Below are 21,366 nucleotides of genomic sequence, written 5' to 3' on the forward strand. Positions count from 1 at the left end.
TTCTTCCTTAACACTTATTTGTTATGTTTGAAATAACATGGAAAAATAGGAGAAGAAAGAAGAACCAATAACTACAAAAATCATGCTTGTTTGGTAGCACAAAATATGAAAGAGTGATTTAAAAAAGGTGGATCTCATAGCTAAAAACATCCCCCCTCACATGCAAAAATTTGCTAAGAAATTTTCATTGGGTCATTTGACACAAGTAATCCTCTAGTCGTGATCATTTCTAGCTCTAATCTATCTATTTTGTGTTTATGGTCATGACCAAATCAGTTACCTCAACCCTATCATCGTTTTTTTATTTGTGTGGTGAACAAATCAATTTTGCTCAAATCCATAAATGATTGTGTTGTGGTGACCAAATCAAAGTGATTACTTTGGAGACCAAAATTGATTATTGGGTGTATGACGAACAAATCCATTTAGTTAGAAGTCAAAATTGATTATACGATCATAATTTTTTTTCTAACATAATCGATTATACATTTCAGTTTAATTATGTGTGGAGATATGAAGAAAAAAACAAAAAATAAATATTTTGAATGTATGGGTAAAACGGTAATTTATTAATAATTTGATTTCTTTTCATTCAAACCAAACAACCGACCAAATTTATTTCTATTTTTTTCTCTTCCATTTCTTTTCACCAAAACAAAAGCACAAAATAATTTCACCTTCACGAATTATCCATTCATCCGTGAATAGCACAACTCATTTAAAAAGTAGGGGTGAACAAAATAGATAAACTGAACCAAACAGCCGTAAAATTGAACTGTAAAAGCAGACCAAATTGCTTCGAACTATTTGAATTGAATAGCACAACCCTATGAACAATTCAAAAAGTGAACCAAACTGAACTGCATAATAATTCAAGTGAACCAAACTGAACTGCATAAGATATCTATCAAGTGAACCAAACTGAACTGCATAATAATTCAGACCAAATTGCTGCAAACTATTTGAATTGAATAGACATCTTATTTTGAAACTTTTTCAATCTCACAAGTTACACTTCAATTCGGTTTAAACTTTTCGGTATATAAACAATTCAATTTTTAAAAAGTAAACTAAAGACAAGCTCTTCAATTTTCAACAGATCAATTTTTTTTAGTGGAGTTCAGTTCAATTAAACACCAGCTTAGTTCAGCTTGTTTTTTTTTAAAAAAAAAAAACGCCCTAAAATAAAGTATACGCAAATATCAATATCTCCCATTGAATCACGCCAATAATTATTTTATTAATTACAAATTTCTCATTAAAACTGAGGCAATAATTAAGAGATTCTTTACAGAGAGTAGTTTCCGTCAATTCGGGTTTCAAACGTTGCAGTGATTTCCTCTTTGCAGCTATATGTACAAGGGGTATAAAAAAAATTCACAAATTTGAATCAAATAATATTGAAAAAAATAATTTGACCTTTCTTCTAAATAACAAACCCGATTTCCTGCACAACGCCTACGCAAATATCTGCTGAATGACTGTCTCCGCATTTCCGTTGTACTGTGCAAGCAGATGTATGGCATCAGCCCTAGGCAAAGCCAAAAACTCCTGCACTCACCAAAAACAGAGACTTTAGAAGAAACCCTATTATGCAAAATAAGTTGTATGGAGTGTACAATGAGTTTCTAAGCTGAAACACCCCCATAGTATGAGTCATGATAATGAGCAAAACTAAAACAACATCAAACAATATTTAAAAAAATTAAAATTATTTAGTAGCCACAAGAAGAAAATTACTTATCATAGAATTACTGTGTAGGTACCAACCAAGGGGAAAAACATAAAGATACTAGCACCAAATAGACATTCAAGCAGTGTTATCAATGGCCGATGGCGGAACATGTCGGAAGACCAAAATTCAGGCCATATAAACACGCAATTGTGGCCTATGGTGCTGCCATAGCAGGTCTCCCTTGACAAATTGCCTATGGCGTAGGCAAAAAAAAAAGTGCCATTCCACCATAGCGCCGCCATTTAACAACACTGCATTCAAGTTAACTTACAAGTAAAATGAAAGGTTTAAAGTATAAAAAACAATACATAACACATTGGGGAAGACTTCAGCACATTAGAAACCACAAAAATGCATAGTTGTGCATTTTTTTAATCTACCATATTAAATAAATAATATTTGATGACATAGCTATGAATGAAGTCAAAGACAAACAAACTGAAATAAAATGGGACAGGATACTAAGAAAACCGAAGAAACACAATAATCCGTATAGAAACCCATTGAGAAAATGATAGAGCCAAGGTTATCAAACTCGAGAGTTTACGCAGACTCATGAGAGTTCCATAAACTCGACTCGTAAGAGTCTACTTTGTATAAAAATAATAACAAAATATCTATAAATAACATATTAATTAAACATTTCAACAATATAATAAAACAAAACAGTAAATCATAAAGTTCAAAATATTTAAATAACCAAGTCTAGTAATAATACATCACTACTAGACAATAACTTGTAGAGGTTATAGTAGTGATAGATCATTCTCATCGAGGGTTTGATGTTATTAGAGAACAAGAGTTTGTTATTATTAAAGGTGAGAATTTTGTATTTGAGAATAACACTGTAAATGAAGGTATGTTGAATGCTAAACAGACAAAAAACAATCTAAAATGACTTACATTTTAGTCTAATCTTTTTAACTTACTAACTCGTTGATTGGTGATAATCTCGAGAATTTATCGAGCTTACTTAGAGTTTACCCAGAGTCTACTAAAAAAAGAGTTTACTCAAGAGTCAACTCGCAGAGGACAAGTGAACTCGTAAACTCGTAAGAGTTAGCGAGTTAACTCGAAAGTTTGATAACTATGGGTAGAGCTGTTGAACATAATGCCTCTGCAATTGCAAAAGGACTTCACCAATGTATTGCTTTGACAAATGCAAATTTACATTAAAAAATCATGAAAGTGAAAACTACAACATTTTCCCAATATATTTAATGAAAATTGTTCATTACAAGTTGCAAAGCAAGACACAATTGGGAGATATCAAAACCAATGGAAAGCTTCAGAGGTCAGAGCATCATGACACTAACTGAACTTTTATTTTTATTTTGGAAAAAAATTTATGGAAAGAATCCATAACTTACCATTACTTTAAGTATTGCACCTTCGTCACAGATGACATCCCTTGAAGATGCTTGAGTTGGACTACTACCATCTTCTGACATCCTGGTCCCTGAAGATACTGTGGCCTGAGAAGATCCATTTGTGCAGCTATCAGCATACGATTTGGATGTAGTGACTGGTGCAAGGAAGGGAGTGTTGGCTTCCTTCAAGGAATCAAGCCTCAAAAGACCTTCAAAACGATCTTTCCACATTTGAAGTTTAAACCACTCATTATGAGTATAAAGAGTAGCTCGCATTATTTTCATGAGTTGAGGTTCTTCAACACCAAGCCTACGACCAACTGCAACCTATTCAGTATAAAACAGCATTTCACATTCAAAATAAGATAACGAAGTAAGAATATTCATATTGTATTAAAGAAATTAGAAAATAATCCAACAAAGTCCTTCACCATAGATAGCAATGGGAAAGCATTCAGGTGCAAAATAATACATGAAACCACATTAACTCATAAAGAACTCATATGATAGTAAATTACTAGGAAGTCAATATTATTGAGGATGCTAAGCTATCAATACTAAGTTGGTTTATGGAAAGTTTTTTTTGTTGGAAATAATTTTGTAAAATAAAATATAGAAATAGTGGAATTTGTAGAGAAAATAGAGATTAAAAACGAAGGAAAATAGACATTGAAATTCATAAGATGAGAATGCATATGTATAGACTTCTATCAGATTTATTTGAAATTTAAATTAACTAACTGAAACAAAACATAAAAGATAGTATCTGCAACAATAACAAAATCACTATCTAAAACTTATTCTAAATTCAAAATTCAAGTAAAAAGCTCATATCTCTAACAGCTTTCAACATGTATCAATCACTTATCATTTCACCTATTGTAATTCCTTCCCATCTTTTTCTTTGTAATCCTTACTCATAATATATAGAATGAAGGATCAGACTTACCTATAATTTTATCATGACATTTCAAGACAAGCACCATGAACAAGAAAATCCCATTATCAAAAAAATATGAAGAAAACAAAGTATAGCAATGACAATAATAGATGATATATTAGATTAGCAAAAATGTACAACACCTGGAGAGAAGCAGCTAGAGCATGTAGAGGTAATGCATTTCCAAGAGCATCTTCATTAGGTCGTAGTAAAGCCAAAAGAGTTTCCTTCAATGGCTTTAATAAAGCAGGATCACTGGCAGCTAAAGGACCCAAATGGGTGCAAGCAACCTTTAAAGCAGCATTATAATCACCAGAGCTGACCAACTTGAGGAATTCAACCTATAGCCAGGACCAGGAATCCTCATTAAAAGATAACATTCCTAACACTATGCAGAGCCCTATGACATTCCCTGGCACTCTCTTATAAATTTAATAAAGAAAAGAATATCAATAAATAGAAGCCACTAGCCTGCTTGAGTTGGAAGAGCAAAATTGAGTTCTGGGCAAAGAAATTGGAATCGATAGCATTGACTTCCTCAACTGCTTCAGCAGCCATTCCTTTGCTAGCTAATTCCTTCATTCCCAACAGAATCTCATATCTATCTTCCACATTATTAATATCATGTACAGAAAGCTTTTCAGAGCCCTGCAAAACAATATTTTGTCAATAATTAATCTCCTAGACAGATTACCATCAAAATTATCAAACAGATACCTGTTTCTCCTTCAATATAGTTGAAACAACAGTACCAATGCTATGCTCTTGTTTGCTGTTCTCTTCCAAAGAAGCATCGGACATGTAACTATTGCCATCATATCGTCCTCTCCACCGCTTGCGCTTGCTCCTTTCTCCATTCCCAGACAATCTGCATCGTTGCAAAACACTTGCATCTTCATGTTGCTGTGATCCACTGGTACTACAGTCTTCATGAATGCTTGCAAGTTCAGAAGCATATCGCACTTCAAAATCAATTCGTCTCATGCTTGTCACATCAGAGTTATTTTCAGGGGAACCATCCATCTGAGCATTGGTAACAGAAGTTTCACCATCAGAATGCTTGCTGGCATTACAATCTAGCTCGAGAGAACAATCCCTTGATGAGCAATACCCAGGGTCTTGTTGGTTGATTTTCACAGGTTCTGGGATAGGTTGCTTCCCAGATGCTAAGTTCATCATATATTGACAAGAAACAATCACAATAGGATAAGATATATTGTAACATAGAATAGAACTCAATACTGAACAATGCCATATTATTAGATTACAGTGGATTGATGAAACAACCAACTTTAAATTTGAATTTAAAAGTTTTGGTGATACTAAAAATCCAATGAAGATTAATGATGTGAGAAAATGCCGCCATGAAAAATAAAAGAAGTAGCGTGCAAGTATTCCTACAGATATCACACACACAAAGAACAAGGATTCAACAAAGATGTCATACCAGAGTCAACAATGCCTCTATAAACACAATACTCTCTAACAAGCTGATCGAGAAGTGGAACATCCAACCTCATCCGGCATAATTCATTCTGCGACAAAAAGAACACAATAATAAAGCTATGAAGGCATGATTGGAGAAAAATAAAAATACGTCATCAATACAGCCAAAAGTTAATAATGAAAGATTGAAATCAAGGTAGGTGAATTGCAAGATTCACAATCAATAATAAAACATAGCATATGTAAACTAACAAAGACATATTAAAGCATATATATTTATAATCAATAACTAAAAAAATAACTATAAGCATGAGATGCATAAGGTCAGTTAAAATTTGTTATAATAGAATAATATTAAAATTTATCTTAAATATTCAGCTATTAAAATTATTATATATTACAAATTATAATAAAGATTCTGCTACTAAATTTATTATATATTTGTTAAATATTTGTATTTGAAAAACTATAACAGATTTCACTGAGTTTTATAATAAAAAGATAACAAGCAGTAATTGAAATAAAAGCAATTATCATATCAATTAAATATATTTTATTTTTCAGTAATTAAAATATTTTTTATTTGATACTAGTTAAAGGTTAGGCCAAAGTTGCTGAAGGTCCAAAGTCAATAGTTAAAGTTTAAAACTGATGGTCCAAAGTCAATAGTCAAAACACGGTCTGTCTTGTAACTAAAACACAAGTTGCTGAAGTAAAAAAAAAAATACAATACACTGCCTTTTAGGGTTAGGCCCATTAGGGTTGTGAATCCGGTCATTTCTTTTCTCTGTCCCGCTAGATGCAAACGTGCAGCCATCAGCAGAGCAGAAGTTAGAACCACGGTAGTTAGTATTGGCTGATTTGTGATATGATTCACAACCCTCTAACTTCATTGCTCCTTTAACTTCCGTTCATGGCTGCGCTTGCATCTTGGGTCAGAGAAGAGAGATGACCATTCACAACCCTAGTCCTGAAAGAATTTTTTATTTTATTTTTAACTTTAACTACTTTTGGTTTCAGTTGCACCGTGTTTTAACTTTGGCCCATGTGTTAACTTTTTTTTGTTTTGAGAATCTGTGGTTTAACTTTTAACAATTGATGTGATATTTGTATGGCATCAAATTAAAATAATTAATTGATGTAATAATTTTTTATTTCAATGACTGTTAAATATCTTTTTATCATAATCTATTATAAATTTTCAAATACAAATATTTAATTAATATATAATAGATTTAATAGCAGAATATTCATTAAATTTAATATATAATAAATTTAATAATAGAATATTTATTATAAATTTTAATATTATTCTATTATAACAAATTTTAGCAGAACTCATGCATCTAAAGTTCCAAGAGTTATGTTTTTTAGTTATTCATCATTAATATGTGATTTAATATGTCTATGTTAGTTGAATATGTTATGTAATAGTAAGTCAACAGTGGATTGGTTTTTGGGTAATAGTGCAAGAAAATTTGTTAACCTGAAGAAAGGAATACTCAAAGTAGAGTTAAAAGATAATAAGCTAGAAATTGAGATTTTAAAGTCTTTTATTATCAAAAGATAAAAAAAAAAAAACCCACGGTAATCTACACTTGACCAGATTATATCTAAAAAAGTAATCCTAAAAGTAATTTACATATAACAGGAGCAATTCATTGCTAATATTTAAATTGAAGCAAAAGCAGATGAATTTTGTAGATTATATGTAACCTGAAATGCCAGGACCACATCGCCCTTAGTGAATCTCAAGCTATCGATCGCCCCTTGTCTGGTAAGCTCTACAGCATGTGCAAGAGCCTGTATGTCAACCTGGATTGCAGAGTAAAACATATAGCTTCAGCAGAAAAGTGATGCATATACAAATAAAAATAAAAAATGGAAGGAAGATGTGTCATTTATACAAATATGTGAATGCAGATTCATCAATTTCTTCTCACAGAATATAACATTCACCATTAACATACACTTGACTTCTGATAACACACCCTTCCATAAGATATACAACAGTGGAGAAGGAATAATAGCAGAGGATTAAGACCCACAAGAGCATGCCTGAAAGGTGTGTGATCAGTACGTTGTTGGTTTCATAGTAACAACCTGCTTATGTGGCAGATGGAAGTGTAGATCAAGTGCAAAATTGGGTAATGGAAATGAAATGAGAGAACAAGGTAAGAAAAAGACAGAGAACAGGGTATGAAAAAATCTAAGAGATTCAGAGCACAAGATCAAGGCCTTTTGAATGACTACAGCCTTTCTTTATTTTTTAACTTAATTTCTGTTCAGCATTTCCCCAGTAAAACCATGTACTGGTGTAGTGGTGCTCATATGGCACTGATATCGTATCATAATAACTTGAGTGATACATACCATTTTCTTTCATTTAACTGATTCAGTTTCTAACAACTTTCACAAGGATTTCTAGAATTATCAACATAGATATCTCACCTCATCAAAAGGTGGTACTTCATATAAAATGTCTTGTGGTGTTGCAGAAGGGTCACGCTCTTCAAGGAGCAATCTTTCAGTCAGATCAGAGATGGGTGATGTAATACCTTGACGTAAACAATATACCCTGTGTATGCTGTAAAAAAGACATGAAATACAAAAGAATAAAAAAATGTCAAATTTGGCAAAAGAATTTCCAATAAATTGCATAATGCATTGCAATAAAAACAGCATAGTTTGACCAATTACTACAAACTGAATGAGAAGAAGCTGATAGATAACCTTATTAAATATCTCAGAGCCATTGAAAAAATTGGGTCATAGGCATTTAAATGAGCCCTTAACATAGAGGACATAAATCCGGCCAAGTCAAGCCTCCTCTGTTCTGACCACTGCATAAGATAAGCATTAAGCAAGCATGATCATGAGCTTAACAAATTCATTATTCATAGAAAATTACGAACAAAAGTATAACATCAAACACAAACCTCAATAACAGAATTCAAAAAAGGGTCAATACAATTTCCATCATTATTATCAAATGAAAATCAGTCCATCAGAAAAACTTTTAAAAATGAAAAACTGATGGGAGATAACATGTTCTGTCTTCTACAATATTATTTTCCCAAGAAAAAATGAGTTTTTGCAAGAGAATGGACATATCCTTAGAAAACAGTTGCCAAGAAGCTACCAGGTGAAGATGCCTCTCTGACACCTATAATGGTGCCCTAAATATCAAATAAAAACCATCCAACAAGTGTTTCTACTTTCTACCATTAACAGTAAGTTAAGGACATAACATAACATACCTTACCACGAAAGTCAGACTTCTACTAATTATCGTACAAAATAGATAAATGATTAATGGTTTTTCAAAAGTGTGTCCAAGGGCACATGTTAAGAAGACAAAAATACAAAGTTATTGAAAAATAAAACATCTAATATATCAAACATAAAAGTCATTCTATGTTTATTTTTTAAGCAATTAGAAGTATTTATGTAGCATAGTATATTTATAACTTCTTAACATGTGTTCATGTTTACACATTAGAAAAACTTAAGGATTTATTCCAGGCATGACAATTTTATTAGCCTATGGTCCATTTGCAACACCACTACTGAGAGAACATTTTGCATACTTAATGGTTTAAGCTTTCCATAGAAAACCATTGCAACATTTATTTACTTGCAAAAGCCACAAATAGATACCTACCCAGAACACCATGTCTGGGGTGGAGCACATAATTCATTATTTTTTTGAAAAAATGTAAGGGTATTGACATCCCCCAAGGTAAATTCCTATTACATATAATGCTCTATTTTTGGAATATTACACCTTGGTATTTACAAAGAGAAATGGTGAAGGAACAGTACAAAAAGTAAGATGCGTATGTTTATTTTTTGAACAAAGAAGGGTGTAGAATAGGGGTGTAAAACAAGTTGAACCAAGTTGGTCCTTAAAGCTCAAGCTTGGCTTGTGGAAAAAAAAACACACCACTCAAGCTTGGTTCATTCGTTTAATAGAGTCAAATTTAAAGCTTGTGTATGACTTGCTTAAATATATGAAGCTTGAGTTCAACTTGTTTAGTATGTATATAGCTTGATTATTTTCATTCCCTTTATCAAATCTCTCAAAGTATTTTTTAAGTTTAATAATTTGGTATTTTTACACTAGAATAACGTCAAAATAGAATTACAATTTTAAAAGTAAAAGAAGTAATTAAGCCTATACCTTTTGTATGCAACATTTTCATTTCTTTTAAATGAAATTTTACTATCTATATGAAGGGAAAGTAGCACTAGGCCTTTTGTCTCAACTCTCAAGTCTAAAGTTGTGCCAATTAATCCCTAAACTTTAACTAATGTCCCATATATTCTTTCATCAATATGTCATTTTAGATTCTTACATCAAGACACCATTAATGCACTACCGGGAGTTGATCTTAATTGTCCATCAATATTCTATACTAAATCTAGACAGACCCTTGATAGATTTATTTTCACAAATATGCTAAATAAAGAAAAAAAATTGAATATTTTGCTTCTCTGTGCAGTACTTTGCTTCTCTGCTGTAAGACCTATGTCATACATATTCACCTAGGAACCATAGTTATAAATCTCGTACAGTGGTGTGTAGCAGCCAACCACAAAAACTTGATAGACTATGGCACCTATTCTAAAATTTTATATCCATATAAATAATTTCTATTGACTCCATCTAGATCCCAAGCATGGATAAAGGAGAAGGATTGTGTTATGGCCTCAGCAGTCAACATAAAACTTGTTGAAATCCAAAACACAGATAACTCACAATTGTAAAAAATAGTTTCTAGTATATACATATACATGACCAATTTTTTTTGAAAAGAACATTACTGAGTTTATGACATTTTCATAATTAACAATAAGAAGTAATAGATCTTAAGTAAAACTTACAAGTAACTAACATCAAAAGTTAAGAAAACAAACAAGGTGGCTGGAGCCAGAAACAAAATGTAGCCAGAGACAGAAAAGAATGTTCTAGTGACTGGAAAAGGGTTGAAGTTCCCAGAAGACTGCTTGAGAACAGAAGGTGTTTGGCGATAATAGTGGCTGGACTTCAGAGTTCAGATAGAATGACCATGTTTTGAAACAGAGAGGGGGAAATTGAAGTTTGAAAAGGGGATGGAATCTACTTTTTACATTTACCCCAAAATGGCACCGGCACAGGGGTAACCAAGGGGGGTTGCTTGCCGTGGGCATTGCACCATTATAGCATATTATTGCCATGATTTCAGACACTATTTTGGTTGTGAGTCATTCTCTCACAATCTCTCCTTGAGTTGCAGTCACTATAATGCACTATGCAAGAAACGATAAAAGGGGGTGATCTGTATACAGTCATTCTCTCCCTCTTGAGTTGTAGTCATGGGTCACAAAAGGGTTCTGCAGCTTTGCAATGACTACATGGAAGACTATAAAGCACATCCATCCACTTCACTCATAACTTCTCTATAGTTATTTCATTTCCTCCTTCTGACATTCAAATTTGAACTGCAGATCCACTCCTAGCATTGCAAGCCAATAATTGTGTGGTGTCATTGTCGCCTCCCAGTATTCTAAGACCTGCTTAGCATGGAATGCATGGATGACAAGCAAACCATGTTTTTTCCAATGAATCCGATTCAATTGTTGTGTTTTTTTTTTGTGGGTGTGTACAATGGTAACAATATGGTTTAAACCTAAGACCTAGGCAGACCCTAATGGGTTAGCAACATAGCATTAGCATGCTTAAAAAACTGAAGAATATTTTTTATGATAGATACGATCCAGATTTAGTATAATTGAATTATTAAACTCACTGTTACAGAGTTAATCAACGGAAGGATTTGTCAGCTAAAATAATTGCATTTAATTGAACATTTATAAGTAGAATCAACATACTTAACGGGTAACTCAACCATTTATACCACGGAGTGCAATAAGGGCTAATCAACGTGTTTTGCTTAACACATCAACGAGCATCTCATTCAACACTATCTTCTCGACAAAAACTAGCCACAAAAAACAGCGCCAAGAGCTAGCTAAAGCAGAATCAAAACCGATACCTCATTCGCCACGGGAGAAGTTTTGTCATCCTTGTCATATATAAATGCGAGCAGAACATGCTTGAATTCCTCGTATGCTTCCTTAAATACAAAACCAACCGTCAGAACCGGAAAAGAAAAAACAACAAACAAAAGCCAATTTGAATTCACAAATTCAGATACCGGATAAGCATCGAGCGCGCAAGGAGCGAGAGCCGTCCTCAGACACTCGATAGCTGAGTCTCGATCCTCCGCAGTCCCCTTCCGTAGAAGCTCAATAAATTTCTGCAAAACAATTTAAAAAAAAAATCAGAACAATAATCACAGTAATTGTTCCGACCTAATACTGCATCCGAGGTATTGTCGCTTTGGCTCGCAATTTTGACCTTAAATTACCTTTGCCTCAATTCCTATGCGATGTGAGACTTTTTAGTTGTAACAGAAAAAAAGTGAGAAAATAAATTGGATAGAGAGAGGGACCTGTTTGCGCAAGCGGAAGAGAATCTTGAGGTCAGTGAGGATGGAGGGAGCGTGGAGGCGGAGGAGAGCGACGGCGGCGTCAATGGCTCCGGTCTCGACGGCGCGTCTGATCTGACGGATGACGAGGCGGGAGTGATACGAAGATGACGACGGCGACGACGGAGAGAGCGCGGAGGAGTCCTCGATTAGGTTTTCCGATTTGGCGAAATCGATGAGCAGAGCGTCGAGGGCTTCCCAATTCACCGGCGTGGACTCCATTACGGGAGGGAGAGAATAATTTTGTGAGAATATTAAGAAATCTGAGTGGAGTGTGGTGTGGAAGAAGGGTAGTTTGGAAATTGGAATAAATGAGATTGATTTGATTTGTGGGTTGGGTTCGTTCTATCTGGGCAAGAAAGGAGGCGATGCGTGAGGTAAGTATGGACTGCAGTTCTCAGCTTTATAGCTGCTTGCCACCTGTCTCTTCTAAACTCTTTTTTTTTTTCTCAGACCACATGGGTCTTCCATCTACTATGTCAGATCATTTTTTCGAATCAAACATACATTGTTTTCCATGTGAATTTAGTAGGCAAATTTCCTTATTTGGGGTATTTTTAAAAATCTTTTTCCTAGATGGGGTGCTTTTAAAACAATTTATCTAAGGGGGCTCTTTTGGACGTAAAATACATGCATGGTGCAAACAAACTGCCAGTGGGATTGGCGGGTTTGCTGCTAGTGAAAGACTCGTCATTCACAGTGACGATATGCACATGCAAGCTTCAATTCGCCATTCGAAGTGGCGACATGCCACAGCAAGGGGAACCGTCTGGCGAGTTTCCACCACGTAGGCCTCAGAGCTAGGCGTCAGGGGCATAGGCCATGCAGCAGGCCATGCAGGTTTTGCAGAAGCAGCAGGCTAGAATCGCCATCCTCATTGGCGGGATGCGCTTCACGGGAATCGTCAAGCTGGCTGGCAATTTTCTTTGTTTCAAATTTCTCCATTATAAAAGCAGAAGGTGTATATGGAACTCAGCTACGCTTGCATTGCTTTCTTCTTCTTCTTCTTCATATTACTCCAGTTCTTCATATTACTCCAGTACATTGCAGTTCTTCTTGTTTTCTTTCTAGTAAGTATTTTATACTGGTAAATATTTGATGTATTATATATATATATATATTTTTAAACTTAATTTTAGTGAAAATTATAGGACAATGCTTGTTCCTGTTACTATTACGTGGTTTCTCCTCTTGCGAGCTATTACGTGGTTTTTCTAGTTGGTAAGTGTTTCTTAACTTGGCTTGGTAATTTTAGTTAATATTTTAATATTATTTAAGTTAGGTTTTTTAAATTATATATTATTAGTTGTGTTATATATATATATATATATATATATATATATATATATATATATATATATATATATATATATATATATATATATGTTAGGTTAGTTTTAGTTAATTTGATAATATTATTTTTTTAAAATTTTGTAAATTAGTATAGTATTAATTGTTTTATATATAGATATGCTAAGTTTGTTGATTTTAGGTGAAACTTTTAAATTTTAAGTAGTACGTTTAAATATGATTTAGTTGGTATATTATTATTTGTACGTTAGTTATAGTTGATTTATTAATATGATTTTTTTAAGATTTTTAAAATTTGTATGTTATTATTTGTGATAAAATTATTTGTACGTTAATTTTAGTTGTTATGTTATTATTATTTGGTTTAGATTTATTAGGTTTGTATGATATTATTTGTATTATATATATGGTATTTTAGGTTTAGTTAGAATGTGAATATTATTTAGTTTATTGAATTATAGTTTTTATTGAAATATATGATACTTTATTAATTTTATATATACATTGTTTAAATTTTTTATTCCATAGTAAATTTTTTATTTATTACCATTTTTTTGTGTATAATATATGTTATTTAATTTAAATTTTAATAATTGGAAAAAAATATGGTCATTTTTTTAAATTTATGTAGGTATTTTAATATTTAATATTGTTATTTGTAGAGTGTTTTAGTTAGTAAATTAAGTTTTGTTGTGTTAAATTTATGTACGTGTTTTATTTTATAATTTTGTTATGTACGTATTTTAATTTGGTCATTTATTTAAATTTATGTTGGTATTTTAATTTTTAATTTTGTTATTTGTAGAGTATTTTTGGTAGTATTTTAAATTTTTTTGTGTCAAATTTATGTACGTGTTTAAATTTTTTATTTTGTTATGTATTTTAATTTGGTCATTTATTTGAATTTGTGTAGGTATTTAATTTTTAATTTTGTTATTTGTAGAGTATTTTAAGTTTTTTTGTGTTAAATTTATGTACGTGTTTAAATTTTTAATTTTTTATGTATTTTAATTTGGTCATTTATTATAATTTTTGTAGCTATTTAATTTTTAATTTTGTTATTTGTAGAGTATTTTTGGTAGTATTTTAAGTTTTTTTGTGTTAAATTTATGTACGTGTTTAAATTTTTAAATGTGTTATGTATTTTAGTTTGGTAATTTATTTAAATTTATGTAGGTATTTAATTTTTAATTTTGTTATTTGTAGAGTATTTTAGGTAGTATTTTAAGTTTTTTTGTGTTAAATTTATGTACGTGTTTAAATTTTAAATTTTGTTGTGTATTTTAATTTGGTCATTTATTTAAATTTTGTTAGCTATTTAATTTTTAATTTTGTTATTTGTAGAGTATTTTAGGTACTATTTTAAGTTTTTTTGTGTTAAATTTTTGTACGTGTATAAATTTTAAATTTTGTTATGTATTTTAATTTGGTCATTTATTTAAATTTTTGTAGCTATTTAATTTTAAATTTTGTTATTTATCATTTAGAGCATTTATTTAAATTTGTGTACGTATTATTAATTTTAATTTTGTTATTTGTTGAAATTGATGTATTTTGTTATTTATTTAGATTTTAATTATGTGGTATGTATATTTAATTCATTTTTTGTAACTGTAGTTCATTATTTTAATGTAAATTTTTTGTTGTCAATTTTTTGTATTATATTTTATTTTACAGTTTCAATGGCATCTTCGTCGTCATCTTCATCTACTATACACATTAAGTCAGGTCCAATAGATGGAGACGTTTTATGGATGCAACCTAAACATGTTTCAGAACATGTTTGGAATGGTGAACCAGATAGAAAACTACATATCAGACGAGTTGTCCCCATCTATCAAGGACAAGAAGAAATTCCAGAGGAAATTATTCCTCTGCTTCGCCAATCTGGATTTTATTGGATAATGAAGATGGGATACCTAAAAATTAATTCTTCATTAATTACAGCCTTGATTGAAAAATAGAGACCCGAGACACACACGTTTCACTTGAGATGCAGAGAGGCTACGATTACTCTTCAAGATGTGTCAATCTTGTTAGGTCTTCGTACTGAGGGGGCACCATTAATTGGTTAGACTAATCTTGATTGGGCTGAATTGTGTGAAGAATTATTGGGAGTCAGATCACAGGAAGGTGAACTTCAAGGCAGTGTGGTCAAATTAAGTTGGCTGGCTCACCATTTTTCAGAAATAAATATCCATGACGGTAACGTAGAACAATTACAAAGGTTTACCCGTGCATGGATCCTCAGATTCATAGGAGGTGTTCTATTTGTTGACAAAAGCAGCAGTAAAGTTTCCCTAAGGTACCTCCAATTTTTACGGGACTTTGAACAGTGCAGCACGTATGCATGGGGACCTGCCGTGCTTGCTTATTTATACAGAGAGATGTGCAGCGCCATCGATTACAAAATAAAATCAATCGGAGATATGTGCATCTTAATCCAAATGTGGGCATGGAAACGTTGCACGACTTTGGCTCCAAAGAGAACTCCTCCTGTAATAGAAAACAAACCACTCGGACACAAGTTAGTTGTTTTAAAAAAAATCATTTGATAATGTAACGCGTCGCCACTAATTATTTCATATTTTTTTTGTAGGTGGTTGCGACGTGGAAACCAACATATTGACAATGATGATCTAATAGTTTTCCGTCGTAAATTGGATATCATGAAACGACATGAGGTAAGAAGATCATTATGTATTCGTTAAATATTAAATAAAATGTCATGGTTTAGGATAAATTAACAATTGTGTTATTGTATGCAGTTTCTGTGGGAGCCTTACACAACAACTGTTATGTCGATGTTGCCTCTCATTTGTTTGGTTGGCAGTGTGGCGTGGTGCACAGTGGTGCCACTCATTTGTTTCCATGTTGTAGAGTGGCACCAACCCGATAGAGTGTTGCGACAATTTGGAATGCAACAACCTATTCTGAAGTCTCCTTCGCAACCACAGAATACCCATGGGCTAACGCTGAAAGGCAAAAAAGATGAAAATTGGTTCCAGCTGTTGGCCCCAATGATCAGTCAGTGGAATAATCGAGCTGAGTTTAGGGTCGATGTTTATCCTCGACAGGAGGGCCTATTAAGTTTTAACTCGGGACTCAAACAATGCAAACACAGCTACATTGGTATTTATTTTTTTTTAATTATTTAACTTTGATTTATTTTTTAAAGCATCAACATTAATTTGTTTACCCTAATAATTGCAGGGTGAAGTTGCAGAGACATTGCAGTATATGGTGTCACCACAAGGGCGAAACACATGGACAGTTGATGATCTCGTGCCTTATGTGGAAAAGTTAGCGATTTTATCCCAAGAGTAAGAGAGGATCACTGAGCTTGTGGCACATGGTCCAGCGTCAGAGCGTCGATTTCCCCCACAACAGTTTCACATGCTTCAGTCAAGTGTTGAAACTCGAGGTTTTGACAGACGAAGGGAGATTGTTCAAGCGGAAGATTTTTCCCAACAAATGGAGCAGCGTGGCCATGGAATGTATTACACGCCACCAACATTTTCTCAGTATCCTTCGCAGATGTATCAGTATCCTTTCGAAGGTCATGACATTGATATGTCTGCAAGCGAACATTCGTTTGGTGGTGTTGCGGAAACACATCCTCATTTTTCATGGCCGACCATGACCCCTTCGCAGCAACATGATGCCCCAATGGCAACACCTAATGCCCCATTAGCTCCGCATTGGGATGTACCCGAAGCAATACCTGATATGGGTGACTTATTAGGTGTTGATTTGCGTCACGAGTTTTCTGCAGAGGCTGAGCAACAAGGGCGGAGATAGCACGCAAGAAGAAATCCAGATCGTGAAGCCCGAAGGTGGGATCGACCATGTGGCACATCCTCACACCATCACGGACACCATAATGACTGATTTAGATGTCTCTATTTGAAATTTGTGTTGTATGTTTGTAATTTGAATTTCAGACTTAATTTATGGTATCTCATACTACTTGTTATGGAATTTGTTATGGAATTGCGTTTTCAATGACTATTTGTTATGGAATCACCATCGCGGACACCATAATGACTATTTTTATGTCGCACATCAAACTAGAATAATAAATAAAGTCATAAAGAAAAATTAAAGTAGACAAATCAAAATAAGTAATGGTACTAATCATAATGACTATTTTTATGTCGCACATCAAACTAACTAATGGTTTAGGTTTAGGGTTTACTAGTTTAGGTTTAGGGTTATTGGTTATGGTTCATGGGTTAGGTTTAGGGTTAGTGGTTATGGTTTAGGGTTAGTGGTTAGGGTTTAAGGGTTATGGTTAGTGGTTAGGGTTTAGGGTTAGTTGTTAGGGTTTAATGTTTATGGGTTAGGTTTAGGGTTAGTGGGTAGGGTTTAAGGCTTATGGTTTAGGTCTAGGGTTAGTGGTTAGGGTTTAGGGCTTATGAGTTTGGTTTAGGGCCTAGGGTTTATGGTTTGGGATTTAGGGGTTAGAGTTTAGGGATAATGGTTAGGGTTTAGGGCTTATGGTTTACGTGTAGGGTTAGTGGTTAAGGTTTAGGGCTTATGAGTTTGGTTTAGGGCCTAGGGTTTATGGTTTGGGGTTTAGGAGTTAGGGGTTAGAGTTTAGTGATAATGGTTAGGGTTTAGGGTTTGGGTTGATGTTTATGTTTTTAACTAAGTCCATAGTTCATCATTGTAGATAGTTCTCCTTTAGTATCAATTTGAATACCCTTAACTACAGCATTGGACATCATTTGAATACCTGTTAGTTCATTAATTGCCTTAGGGTTTAGGGTTTAGTGTTCAATGTTTAGGGGTTTGGGGTAGGCTTATGAGTTAGGTTTATGGTTTAGACTTGAGGGTTTAGGGCCTACGGTTTAGGGTTAGGGTTTACAGTTTAGGCCTTATGGTTATGAGTTAGTTTAGGGCTTAGGGTTTACGGTTTAGGGGTTAGGGTTAGGCTTATGAGTAAGGTTTAGGGTTTAGACTTGAGGGTTTAGGGTTGGGGTTTAGGGTTTAGGCCTTATGGTTAAGATTTAGTTTAGGGCTTAGTGTTTAGGGTTTAGGGGTTAGATTTACGAGTTAGGGTTAGGTGTATGAGTTAGGTTTAGGGTTTAGACTTGAGGGTTTAGGTCCTATGGTTTAGGGTTGGGTTTAGGGTTTAGGTTTAGGTCTTAGGATTACGAGTTAGTTTGGGGCTTCGGTTTCATGGTTTAGGTTTAGGGTTAGTGGGTAGGGATTTGGTTAAGGTTGAGGTTTAGGGTTAGTGGGTACGGTTTGGGTTTAGGGTTTATGTTTATGTTTTTAACTAACGATTTCATTGAACCCCAGAAATAAGTAATGTACAGAAGCCAAAATGGTTTTAACTACCGAATTCATTGAACCCAAGAAATTCAATACATTAAACAGAACGTAAACAAATACAAGTCACTCGACTAACATACATAAATCAACGAGTTGAACAACTCCCACACTCAGATTGCATTGGACAGCGACGCCTGTTATGCCCTTCGGCTCCACATCTACTACATTTTTGTCGGTGCTCAGATGGTTTGACCCAATCCATCTCATTTCTTATCCTTGTTGATTTTGGTCGACCTTTCGAACGAATTGTAGTTGGGTCAGAGATAAGTGTCCATGCGTCATCAGAAGGAGGAATAGCCGCTTCATTCCCAAGAGGCCACCATTGTGCGGAGTAAGCTTTTAAGATGTGCTCGTTTGTATAAACAACATCTATATATTGGTAGTAGTTCATGCTCACGTAACCACAAGCTGCAATAATGTGTGAACATGGATAGTGAAGCGCTGAATACCTTCCGCATTGACAATGATGACCATTCAAGTTAACTGCCCACTTTTGTCTGCCACGTTGCGTTATAGGGTTGGAGCTCTCCTCTACTTCAAACCTTGTGGAGTGGATATCATACACGCGAACGATGTGCGTACAAGCTTGTTCTTGATTTTTCCTCAGTTCTTTAACAAGCTTTGAACAATATACTTGTCCTTCATTTAATTGTCTTTGGGCTTGGCGACCACGCTCAACAAAGTACTTTTGACACCTACTGTACGTTGATTTCACCAATGCTGTTATGGGAATGTTGCGACAATCCTTTAAAACCTTATTGATACATTATGAGAGGTTGGTTGTCATGTGGTCATATCGACGTCCTTCTCTATCATAAGCCATCGTCCATTTTTCCTTTGAAATGCGATCAATCCATGTTGCTATGGCTGGACTCAGTTGACGAAATTTTTCTAAATTTTGATAAAAAATGTGCTTGCAAGGAGTGTAGGCTGCATAAAAGTAGTTATGAATAACAATTTTAAGTATATATGAAAGTTAAATAAACGTGACCATCAAATATGAAATCTTACCCAATTTCTTCAACATTTCTTTTTGTTTGGCATTATTGAATTTTCGATTGAAGTTGTTTGCTATGTGTCGCACGCAGTACACATGATAACCGTGGGGAGGTTGCCAACCAAGTGCTTCGTTAGCGACAGCGTACTTTATACTTGCGTGTCGATCAGATATCAGACAAATACCATTTTTATCTGTGACGTGTTCACGCAAGTGTGCCAAAAACCATGACCACGCTGTCAACGTCTCACCTTCGACCACCGCGAATGTTAGAGGAAGGACACCACCATTTCCATCTTGTGATGTGGCCATTAAGAGGGTCCCACGGTATTTGCCGTACAAATGTGTGCCGTCAACTTGTATGATGGCTTACAGTACTTGAAAGCCTCTTTACAATGGCCAAAAGTCCAAAAAACTCTATGAAATTGGCGGTGTTCGCGACTAACCGTATTCCCAACGATAAAATCGTCATGTAGTATTTGAAAACACGATCCAGGAGAATGATTTTGCATGTGTGTTAGCCACGACGAAAGTTTCGCATATGACTCATCCCAATTTCCATATTCAATAGCAATGGCTTTTTGTTTCGCCAACCAAGCTTTTTTGTACAACACCTTGTACGCAAATTGACTGTTAATCCTCTCTTGAATCAATGAAATTTTTATAGATGGATCTTCTCTGATCATGCCTGTCAATAGAATAAGAAAATTTAAATCACAATTAAGGCTAAACAATAACATAATATGAACATAAAATACGTACCTACTACACAAGTGGCAATTAAATTTGAATCAAGTTTTTCGTGATCTTGGGTCATGGTCATATTGAGACATGTGTGTGGTCCACCCCATTGAGTGACTTTCCATGAATCAGTTTTTTTAGATAGAATTGCCCTCATATAGAAAGGGCAAGGACAATCTGCATTTTTATTCAAGCAACAAACGACATACTTGTCCCATTTGCTTTCAACCACTTTGAAACTTTGATGCACCTTCATAACATATTGTTTGACTGCATTCTTCACCGCATCTTTACTATCAAAATCCATGCCAACATATAATTCTTGGCCAACATTAAAACTGGATGGCATCTCCAAACCGTAAATGTCCTCCTCATCAGGATGACTCCAGTTGATATTATTATAATGCAAAGCATCATTCCAAAATGGATTCTGAATTCCTTGTACACCTTATAGTCCAAAATAAATTCAAATCATACTTATTTGACATTAAATACAATTGTCGTGAAATAATAAATGTATTGACGTATTTTTTAAGAGGAAATTATACCTTCTGCTGGGTGAACAATTCTTACTGGTGGAATCATCTCGGTGACTTCATTGTCTGTATCAGATATACCGTCAACACTGTCATCTTCGTCTAAAGACTTTTCAACGTATGAGTTAGACACAACATAATCATCATCATCATCTTCGTGAAGATGTAAATTGCTCATATTTGTTGGCGGTTGTGTCTCATCATTAGATAAATAATTTCCACATGATGTAAGCGAATTTGCAGAATGAAACATTGAACCACCAGCCACATCCTTTTCTATGTACAATTCTAGAACTGACATTTCTTGTTGTTGTTTAAAACTTTCCAGCATCGTTTCAATGTCTTCGTCATCGCAAATTTGCAAGGCAATATATTTTTCTGACACTAAAAATCTACAACTGATAGTAGAAATAATTT

General features: G+C 34.0%; 1 protein-coding gene across 2 annotated transcripts; it reads right to left on the bottom strand.

The window, feature by feature from the left end:
- Window positions 1-1,192: 1,192 nt before the first annotated feature.
- On the bottom strand, window positions 1,193-12,412 carry LOC114412387. Of its 2 annotated transcripts, XM_028376245.1 has the most exons (12): window positions 11,989-12,411; window positions 11,692-11,793; window positions 11,530-11,610; window positions 8,225-8,334; window positions 7,943-8,078; window positions 7,208-7,306; window positions 5,493-5,580; window positions 4,763-5,211; window positions 4,517-4,693; window positions 4,189-4,386; window positions 3,106-3,432; window positions 1,193-1,551 (listed from the first exon to the last, which is right to left on the bottom strand). In XM_028376245.1, exons 1-12 carry the CDS (start codon window positions 12,244-12,246, stop codon window positions 1,459-1,461), a joined length of 2,118 nt encoding a protein of 705 aa, XP_028232046.1. In that variant the 5' UTR covers window positions 12,247-12,411; the 3' UTR covers window positions 1,193-1,458. The 2 variants fall into 2 exon arrangements, with proteins under 2 accessions (XP_028232046.1, XP_028232047.1); XM_028376246.1 differs by lacking the exon at window positions 1,193-1,551 and having other exon boundaries at window positions 3,254-3,425; window positions 11,989-12,412.
- Between the last annotated feature and the right edge of the window lie 8,954 nt (window positions 12,413-21,366).

Source organism: Glycine soja, chromosome 5 (genome assembly GCF_004193775.1).
Source record: "Glycine soja cultivar W05 chromosome 5, ASM419377v2, whole genome shotgun sequence".
Taxonomy (NCBI): Eukaryota; Viridiplantae; Streptophyta; class Magnoliopsida; order Fabales; family Fabaceae; genus Glycine; species Glycine soja.

Excerpts from the sequence above, each read along its gene's own strand:
- LOC114412387 (XM_028376245.1), bottom strand. The coding sequence starts at position 12,246 with ATGGAGTCCACGCCGGTGAATTGGGAAGCCCTCGACGCTCTGCTCATC. Across the intron at positions 11,794-11,988 it reads TCTTCCGCTTGCGCAAACAG|AAATTTATTGAGCTTCTACG; the intron begins GTCCCTCTCTCT and ends ATTGTTTTGCAG. Across the intron at positions 7,307-7,942 it reads AAGTACCACCTTTTGATGAG|GTTGACATACAGGCTCTTGC; the intron begins GTGAGATATCTA and ends TCTGCAATCCAG.